This window comes from Corythoichthys intestinalis, chromosome 22 (genome assembly GCF_030265065.1).
Source record: "Corythoichthys intestinalis isolate RoL2023-P3 chromosome 22, ASM3026506v1, whole genome shotgun sequence".
In the NCBI taxonomy this organism is placed as follows: domain Eukaryota; kingdom Metazoa; phylum Chordata; class Actinopteri; order Syngnathiformes; family Syngnathidae; genus Corythoichthys; species Corythoichthys intestinalis.
This window is the reverse complement of record NC_080416.1, coordinates 24478857-24488848: the sequence shown is the minus strand read 5'-3', so window position 1 is coordinate 24488848 and position 9992 is coordinate 24478857. Positions and strand designations below refer to the sequence as shown.

General features: G+C 40.3%; 1 protein-coding gene across 2 annotated transcripts; it reads right to left on the bottom strand.

Annotated features, from left to right (window-relative positions):
* Positions 1 to 4364: 4364 nt before the first annotated feature.
* On the bottom strand, positions 4365 to 5342 carry LOC130910815 (type-4 ice-structuring protein LS-12-like). 2 transcript variants are annotated; one of them, XM_057828380.1, is made up of 4 exons: positions 5274 to 5342; positions 4945 to 5027; positions 4770 to 4881; positions 4365 to 4689 (listed from the first exon to the last, which is right to left on the bottom strand). In XM_057828380.1, the coding sequence occupies exons 2-4, from the start codon at positions 4988 to 4990 to the stop codon at positions 4488 to 4490; spliced, it is 360 nt and encodes a 119-aa protein (XP_057684363.1). In that variant the 5' UTR covers positions 4991 to 5027; positions 5274 to 5342; the 3' UTR covers positions 4365 to 4487. The 2 variants fall into 2 exon arrangements, with proteins under 2 accessions (XP_057684363.1, XP_057684364.1); XM_057828381.1 differs by having other exon boundaries at positions 4945 to 5016; positions 5274 to 5338.
* Positions 5343 to 9992: the final 4650 nt, after the last annotated feature.

The window sequence follows — 9992 nt, the reverse complement described above, 5'->3', positions numbered from 1 at the left end:
AAAAAAAAAAGGTAGTCACTGTTCAATCTGTTTATTAGCATTGTTTCCTTATGTCTAACTCATAATGGAACCTACCATCTGATTGTAGAGTTTTTAGGATTTTGAGTAGGTTTTCCATAATGTTGAACTAACATCATTGCAGTTTTTTTTTTTTTTTTTTTTACAAACCAAGAAACTATTACAGGTAAGTAACATACACAAAGCTATTTTTGTATTCTTTATGGAATGAGGTGTTTATTTGAGGAATTGTTTATTTAAATTGATAAAAGAGATTATTTGTTTTGCCCTTGATGCCTGAATTTACATATAAAAAACATAATTCAAGCCTTAGAGGAAACGATAAGTTCATCAAATATTATTTATACAAAAAACATACTAAATGTACAAAATTAATTTGGAAAAATATATCTAAAAATGATAAAATGATAAGATTTTTAAAAATCATATAGAAAAATGATTAAAATTGTAAAAAAACAACAACAACAAAATGTAATAGAAACATTTAAAAAAAAAAAATTTGAGGAATTTTCTATCTTTTTAGTTTTATTTTTCAAATATATATTATGACATACTCATGTATTCGCCCAATGCTTTTTGATGTACAGTGGTACCTCGACATACAATCGCTTCGACACATGATTGTTTTGACATCCGACGTAAAATTTGACTCGCCATCTGTTTCTACATCCAACGACATGCTCGAAATACGACGATTTATGACCGCCACAGTTTCTTTGTTTTCCCCCAAGACGGACGCACGCCAGATTTTCTTGTGAGAGAAATCAACATGGGTTCCAAGAATGTTAGTGCAGGTGGTCCTCCTACCTCTGTTCACCAGTCTTTATAAGTTAAGGTGACAATTATTATTGAGGTAACGTCACCAAAAATTCGCCAGCTTCGCCAGGTTTTTATTTATTTCAGAACAACACAACATGCCTACTGTCCGCCGCAGCTGAGCAAAGTGAAAGTAAAAAGTCCTTCTCTCAATCTGTCAAGTCAGCCACACGGTGTGTTGAGGTACACCATACAAAACACATCTGCCACATTAGAACCCTATTCGTTACATTATTACAGGTATTATTATTATTATTATTACTTTTCCGATTTTTACTCATATTTTGTTTTGCTTGTATTTGTTTTGATTTAGTGTAGGCTGTGGAACGAATAAATTGAATTATAATGTATTCTTATGGGAAAATCCTGCTCGACATACAACCATTTCGACTTACAAACAAGGTCCTGGAACGAATTAACTTCGTATGTAGAGGTACCACTCATAGACGGAGTTTGACTTTTGTTGCACGGGGTCCAAACAGGTAGATGACCCCGAAACGCAGTGTCAGTAATAAAATTAACTTAAAAGATATATGCTCGGATAGTAGCTTAGTCCATGCTTGTACATACTAGCATCCCAGCTGTGTGCACAGGCATGTTTTTCTGTCTCACCTAGTGGAGAGGTAGACGCTGCATCCTTTTTGACTGAATATTATCCTCAGGTTGTTTTGGCTAAGCAAAGAAAATGGTCGTCTCTCAGGTGCTAGTCACGTGATGTGTTCAAAACATAATTTTAACACATGATAAAAATATTTTTTTTGTTCATTTCATTCAATTTTGTTTTATTTTATTGCTTTACAACTTTCATAGACAAGGTTTTACTGGCAAAGCCTTAATTTTAAAATCATACTGTGGGGCAAATATGTATTTAGTCAACCGCTAAATGTGCAAGTTCTCCCACTTGAAAATATTAGAGAGGCCTGTAATTCTCAACATGGGTAGATCTCAACTATGAGGGACAGAATGTGGAAAAAAAATAGAAAATCACATTGTTTGATTTTTAAAGAATTTATTTGCAAGTCATGGTGGAAAATAAGTATTTGGTCAATACAAAAAGTTCATCTCAATACTTTGTTATGTACCCTTTTGTTGGCAATAATGGAGGCCAAACGTTTTCTGTAACTCTTCACAAGCTTTTCACACACTGTTGCTGGTATTTTGGCCCATTCCTCCATGCAGATCTCCTCTAGAGCAGTGATGTTTTGGCGCTGTCATTGGACTTTCAACTCCCTCCACAGATTTTCTATAGGGTTGAGATCTGGAGACTGGCTAGGCCACTCCAGGACCTTGAAATGCTTCTTACGAAGCCACTCCTTTGTTGCCCTGGTTGTGTGTTTGGGATCATTGTCGTGCTGAAAGACCCAGCCATCTCTCATCTTCAATGCCCTTGCTGATGGAAGGAGATTTTCATTCAAAATCTTTCGATACATGGCCCCATTCATTCTTTCCTTTACACAGATCAGTTGTCCTGGTCCCTTTGCAGAAAAACATCCCCAAAGCATGATGTTTCCACCACCATGCTTCAAGTGGGTATGGTGTTCTTCAGATGCAATTCAGTATTCTTTCTCCTCCAAACACGAGAACCCGTGTTTCTACCAAAAAGTTCTATTTTGGTTTCATCTGACCGTAACACATTCTCGCAGTCCTCTTCTGGATCATCCAAATGCTCTCTAGCGAACCGCAGGCGGGCCTGGATGTTTACTTTCTTCAGCAGGGGGACACATCTGGCAGTGCAGGATTTGAGTCCCTGGCGGCGCATTGTGTTACTGATAGTAGCCTTTGTTACTGTGGTCCCAGCTCTCTGTAGGTCATTCACTAGGTCCCATGTGTGGTTCTGGGATTTTTGCTCACCATTCTTGTGATCATTTTGATGCCACGGGGTGAGATCTTGCATGGAGCCCCAGATTGAGGGAGATTATCAGTGGTCTTGTATGTCTTCCATTTTTAATAATTGCTCCCACAGTTGATTTCTTTACACCAAGCGTTTTACCTATTGCAGATTCAGTCTTCTCAGCCTGGTGCAGGTCTACAATTTTGTCTCTGGCGTCGCTCGACAGCTCTTTGGTCTTGGCCATAGTGGAGTTTGGAGTGTGACTGACTGAGGTTGTGGACAGGTGTCTTTTATACCGATAATGAGTTAAAACAGGTGCCATTAATACAGGAAACGAGTGGAACCTCGTTAAAAGTTAGACCTCTTTGACAGCCAGAAATCTTGTTTGTTTGGAGGTGACCAAATACTTATTTTCCACTCTAATTTGGAAATAAATTCTTTAAAAATCAAACAATGTGATTTTCTGTTTTTTTCCACCACATTCTGTCTCTCATGGTTGAGGTTTACCCATGTTGACAATTACAGGCCTCTCTAATCTAATCTAATCTAATCTAATCTAATCTAATCTAATCTAATCTAATCTAATCTAATTGCCTTGTGTTGAATTGTGCTATATAAATAAATTTGCCTAATCTTTTCAAGTAGGAGAACTTGCACAATTGGTGGTTGACTAAATACTTATTTGCGCCACTGTATATAGGAAAGTCAATAACATGCAATGACGTTTTTGACCACCGGGGAGAGGGGGCTATATTGCCCCCCCCCCCCCACTTAATCTCCACGTATGTTACCACTATATTAAACACTAGGTAACTTTTCAACCTTTATAAAACACTTTCATAACATTTGTGATATGTCGATTGACAACTAGTTGAATGACACCTCTTTCATATCTTGAAGGGGTTTGTATCGCGTTCACTGGCACTAATTAACTTTGACGAGAGTGGCAGGAAGCCTGCCTCACAAAAACAAAAAAATCTACATATGTGCTGACAGCTTTATGGCATAAGTGACTTTCCTCTTTTCCCATTCATTATGAAGACGGAAGTCGATGCTGACGCTTTTGCGCGAATTCTGCAAAGATGGCAGAGCAACAAAAGAGACAAAAAGTTTTGTCTGAGGGGGGAAAACAAAAGGGGGGATACCAGGATATACAAAATAAACATTGGCCTGGCTTTCACTCACTGGCGTGACGCCCACCCCCCAAGTCGGGTGGGGTGGGGAGTTTAGCCACACTAAGCCACATGTTTGGAACCCTTTTGTTGCTTTTGTTAAGCCACAACTGGATTCATTTCCTCATTAGTTTTCATCCTTCACACAGCCGCTGGAAACAGAAATTTTGTTTGATCCATATTCAGGCGACGATCATGATTTTACAACACAATGCGGGTGTTCGCTGGTCCTCATGGGAAACGCAGACTTCCTTAAGGCTAAACACTACCGCTTTTGTCCACCATCGTCGCTAAAATCGACCAAAACTGAAAAGTTACCAAGTGTTGCTTTAACTCAGTGGCTGCCCGTGACTATGAGTTGAAAACACACAAACGGCGCTAAACGTCCAATCAATTTTGACTGGCAGCAACCAAAGTGTTAACCATCTAATTCTTGTGAAACATTTGTGAAACAGAAAGCCCCAACCTTAGGTAATGCTGCATCCCGTATACAGTTTAGCTAGTTCTGAGTAAAACAGTTACGCTGGTGTGTTTCAAGAATTTATTGTACTTCTTTGATTTTGGGCATGAAATCTCCCTTGTCACAAAGGTACAGAAACACATTGAGTCCTAAAGGAAGTCATGGAAGAAGATGGTTACGTTTTATTTTTTCAGTTGGTAAGAACGTTTGCCCGGTCACTCAGCAGCTTGAGGGTGGCCTCCATCTGCTCCTGGAACATCTGCAGCATGGGCTGCACCTGGGCGCGAAGGTTTGTGCTCAGTGGCTCAATTTGCTCCTTCATGTTTTTAATCTGCTCCTGGGCCTTATTTATCATGGGCTCAATCTGGTTCTTCCTCTCCTCTAGGATGGCGCTGCACAGTGGAAGAGATCAGCGTTTCTCCAGAAAAATAAAACCTATAAATTAATAGTTGGTTGTTGTTTTTGTACTCACTGAGTGTGCTGGCCAAGATCCTGGTTGTTGAGCAGGTCAACCAATTTGGTCTTGAGCTCCTCGAATTTCTGGCTGATTACATCCAAGTTGATAGCTTCTTGGGCAAAGGTCTCTGTGTTGTGAATTTTGCTGTTTCAGATGAATGTGTATCTATATTTGCATCAAGATAACCCACCTTGAGCGAGGGCGATCACTACGATGGTGGCGATGAAGAATTTCATGGTTGCAGTTTGGAGAACTAGGAAATCTAGGAACAATCTGGGATTTTGTGGTTTGTGCAATTATGGACTTCAAATCTTTGTGGGATTTATGGTAATCGTTTTAAATTGAACAGTTTTATGATTAGACTTTAAAATTGTTTTCCAGCATGGTAGGGATATTTTTAACCAGCACAACTGGTTTTGGTATGATTTACATGTTATATTTTCTTTGCAATTTGAGAGATTTACCCTTGTGATATTTTAAATAGCAAGTTGCAGTATTGTGAAGCAGATTGTGACTCACCTGTTGCACAGGAGGACTCGGACAGGAATATGGTGACTACTTGTTGGGTGAGGACCTTCCTTATAGCCCCTTAGTTGGGGCAGCACAGTGCATTCTGGATTGTGATTGGATGACAGATCTCTAAATCCAATTGGATAGTTTGCTGCTCTGAGCGCAATTTTGTCACAGTGAACCAAAGTCCATTTGTGTGTGTGGTTGGCTTCCATCCCGGTCAAGTCATCTCCACTATTTGTATAAATTTGTATTCATTTGAAATGATTGAGCTGTTAAGATACTGTTTTTCCCCATTTGTTTATTGTCTGTTAGAGGTATGTATTCAGTTCCTTTATGATTGTTTGTCTTCAAGTTTACTCAAGAATGAATATGGGGATTCTCAAATTTGCAGTACCCGGCATATGTAATATAAAAGCAGATTGAATAATGGGTAATTAAGGTAACAAATTACAGCATAGGGTGTTCATTAACTCTTCTACAGACACAATTGCCAAGTTTTGAATTTGGCTGCTAAGGCTGAAGAGTGCTCGTAAATGTTTTTGTCACGTAGCCAAACTGCCAAAGGGGGAGGTGACGATGGATTCTTTGATGGGCTGCGGGAGGAGGGATGAGCTGCGCGAAACACCGCCCCCCTTGCCCAGGGGCTGGCTGGGTGGGGGCCGGGGCCCTGGGCTGGCGCCCGCGTGGCATCTCTGCTCGTCTGCGTGGCTGTTGCCCGCCTGATGGGGCTCGCGTGCGGCGGGATTTGATAGGGCGCGCTCGGGTGGGGGGTCCCGGTGCTGGGATTGGCGATGGGGCGGTTGATAGGGCGCGCTCGGGTGGGGGGTCCCGGTGCTGGGATTGGCGATGGGGCGGGGAAGGGTCGGTCGCCAACGGGCTTACACTCACAAAGGAGTCACACGTATACTGGGGTCTAGATCACAGAGCTGATTTGTGTACACTCTACCCCTTTCAATCACTTAGCTTATAGACACCCCCACCCCCGTCCCCCTCTTTCACTGGTCAACAGGCCCACACATGGTGTTAACTGGAAATACCTAGCTGAAGATAGCACCAACATATTAGCTAGTCTAGACGTTCAGTGTATTTCTTCTTGTAATTTGTGTTTCTTTTCTCTCTTCTCTTGTGTTTCTTTTCTTCTCCTATCCCCCATAACCCCTTCCTGTTCGCTGCTTTGTCATAATAAACGAGATATTGTGGCACTTAGACTTCCATTCTCTGTGTCAAACAGCTGAACAGGACAGGATTAAAAAACAAACAAAAAAAAAACCCTGCCAAAACAAATTACCTGACATGTTTCCGTGACTACTCCCGCTTTCATCAGAGTGTCACTGGTGTTTGTGTGACGCGTCTTTATCAGCGGATGGATAAAGGCGTGAAAGGCGAGTCACGCCCTCTGCTGACCATTCACTCTTCCAGGATGCTTGCTTACGGATTTCAATGGCCTCCTTGATCCAGCGCTGATGTTTGTTTTCTTTGTTATGGATGACACTTCCCAGTCCATAATGTGGTTTTCCCTTTTGCAGTGGTCGGTGATGGCTGACTTGTGGTGTTCCTGTTGTGCTTGTTTTTTTTTACTGCTCTTGTTTGTCTTATTGCCGTCTGCTCATTCTTTTTTTTTTGGGGGGGGGGGGTAATTAAGCTCCCTGTCTTCCCGATGTATAATTTATTGCATGATTTGCATGGAATTTCATACATGGAGTTGCATTTGTTTTTCTGGGTGGATTTTGTCCTTCGGATGGACAAATATCTGGTGGAGTGTTGTGTGTGGTTTGACCGGTGAGTTTGTTGTATTTTCTCATGACTCTGGATACGTTTCGCAAATCCTCTCACATACGGCAACGTCACCATAACTCTGTGTTCTTGTATTGTTTGTTTTTTTTCCTTCCCTCCTGTGTTTTGTTTCTGTTTTTAACCTGTCCTGCACCTTTTGCTTTTGCCCACTGTGGATACTGACACCTTTTTATTGCATGTTGTATACAGTAGGGCAAATAAGTATTTAGTCAACCACTAATTGTGCAAGTTCTCCCACTTGAAAATATTAGAGAGGCCTGTAATTGTCAACATGGGTAAACCGCAACCATGAGAGACAGAATGTGGGAAAAAAAAAAAAAAACAGAAAATCACATTGTTTGATTTTTAAATAATTTATTTGCAAATCATGGTGGAAAATAAGTATTTGGTCAATACCAAAAGTTCATCTCAATACTTTGTTATGTACCCTTTGTTGGCAATAAAGGAGGCCAAACGTTTTCTGTAACTCTTCACAAGCTTTTCACACACTGTTGCTGGTATTCCTCCATGCAGATCTCCTCTAGAGCACTGATGTTTTGGGGCTGTCGTTGGGCAACACGGACTTTCAACTCCCTCCACATATTTTCTATGGGGTTGAGATCTGGAGACTGGCTAGGCTACTCCAGGACCTTGAAATGCTTCTTACGACGTGTACTGGCTTCAGCACGGGGACACGTCTGGCAGTGCAGGATTTGAGTCCCTGGCGGCACATTTTGTTATTGATAGTTGTTCACCGTTCTTGTTATCATTTTGACGCCACGGGGTGAGATCTTGCATGGAGCCCCAGATCGAGGGAGATTATCAGTGGTCTTGTATGTCTTCCATTTTCTAATAATTGCTCCCACAGTTGATTTCTTTACACCAAGCGTTTTACCTATTGCAGATTCAGTCTTCCCAGCCTAGTGCAGGGCTACAATTTTGTCTCTGGTGTCCTTCGACAGCTCTTTGGTCTTGGCCATTGTGGAGTTTGGAGTGTGACTGACTGAGATTGTGGACAGGTGTGTTTTATACCGATAATGAGTTAAAACAGGTGCTATTAATACAGGTAACGAGTGGAGCCTCGTTAGACCTCGTTAGAAGAAGTTAGACCTCTGTGACAGCCAGAAATCTTGCTTGTTTGTAGGTGACCAAATACTTATTTTCCACTCTAATTTGGAAAGAAATTCTTTAAAAATCAAACAATGTGATTTTGTTTTTTTTCCCCACATTCTGTCTCTCATGGTTAAGGTTTACCCATGTTAACAATTACAGGCCTCTAATCTTTTCAAGTAGGAGAACTTGCACAATTGGTGTTTAACTAAATACTTATTTGCCCCACTGTATGCTTTCCCTCCTGTGTCCTGTCATCCGGGTCCGTGATTATTGTCGTACGTTCATGTAATGTTCTGCCATAAGCTGTTAAAGACACGTTACACCAACACCAGTGACACTGATGAAGGTGGAAGTCGTCGCCGGAACAAATTAGGTAGATAAAACAACCTAAAACAATTGTCTGATTAAAGCAGCTATACTTTAAGTGCAGACTAAAGAAACTCAATACAACTGTCAAAACAAATGTTTCATCCCAAATGAATAGGGGTCCCCGAAAAGGTTACTAAATTCGGGGGTAATGAGGTCAAAGGTCAGAAATATAATTTTGCAATAATCTGATAATGGATTAGACCATGGGTCCCCAAACTACGGCCCGCCTCCAGCTTTGGTCCGGCCTCCTGAACTTTTTTTTTTTTTTTTTTTTCTCAATAGTGTTATTTATTTCCTGTTTTTTTTTCTGTGAAGAACCCAGAGAGGGTTATTTGGTTATTATCTATCTAATTAATAGTGTTATTATATTATATTATATTATATTATATTATATTATATTATATTATATTATATTATATTATATTATATTATTATTTTTTATTTTATTTACTTTTGTTCTGTGAAGAATCCAGAAAGGTTTATTTGATTGTGGCTTTCTGAAAAACAATAAATTTTTACATTCAGGCACTCCTGCAATCGTCACACTTTTTCTGTTACAAACTGATCCCGGCCCCTCATCAGGGAAGGGAAAAGTTATGTGGCCCTCACAGGAAAAAGTTTGAGGACCCCTGGATTAGACTATTTAACTCCAGTTTAGAGGGTAAGGTGTTCATTGACTCTTCTACTGCTTTGAATTTGGCTGCTAAGGAAGAAGAATCTCAGAGTGCTCATGTTTTTTTGGCCCTTTGTTTGTTTGTCATGTAGCAAAACTGCCAAAACACATGTTTCGCCCTGAATAAATAGTTGTCCCTGAAGAGGGAACTCAATTTTGGGGTAATGAGATCAAAGTTCACGAAGGTCAAAATATAATTTCACGATAACAGTATAATGGATTAGCCTATTTAACTCCCAATTTACAGGTTAGGGTCTTCATTTTCCATTGACACAATTATTGCCACGCTTTGAATTTGGCTGTTAAGGTGGAATAGTCTCATGAGTGCTCGTGAATGTTTTTGTGGCCCTTTGTGTGTTTGCCATGTGGCCAAACTGCCAGAACAAATATTTCTTCCTAATTAAATAGTTGTACCGGTACTTGAAGAGGTAACTAAATTTTGGGGTAATCAGGTCAAAGGTCACAAATGTCAGATAATACAATTTTGTGGTAAAACATCATAACGGATTGTCCTATATTACTCAAATTTACAGGGTGGACAGTGCTTTGAATTTGGCTGCTTAGGCTGAAGTCTGTTGAGTGCTCCTCTAGCTGAGTATATGTTCCTCGAATTGAGTATATTTTTTGTGGCCCTTTTTGTGTTTGTCATGTGGTCCAACTCACCAATCTCAAACAAATTTAAAAATATTTTGAAACAAAAAGCATTTTCTTCTTTTTTACTAAAAGCCTCACCTCCAATTATGCATTGGCTGCCGTGACAGCGCTAGACCATGAATAAGTTATTGTAACATCTCATC

Bases quoted from the DNA above. Each gene is read 5' to 3' on its own strand.
- LOC130910815 (XM_057828380.1), bottom strand. From the start codon at position 4,990: ATGAAATTCTTCATCGCCACCATCGTAGTGATCGCCCTCGCTCAAG. The intron at 4,882-4,944 runs GTGGGTTATCTT...TTCACAACACAG, and splicing joins AGTGATCGCCCTCGCTCAAG to AGACCTTTGCCCAAGAAGCT. The intron at 4,690-4,769 runs GTGAGTACAAAA...TCCACTGTGCAG, and splicing joins GATCTTGGCCAGCACACTCA to CGCCATCCTAGAGGAGAGGA.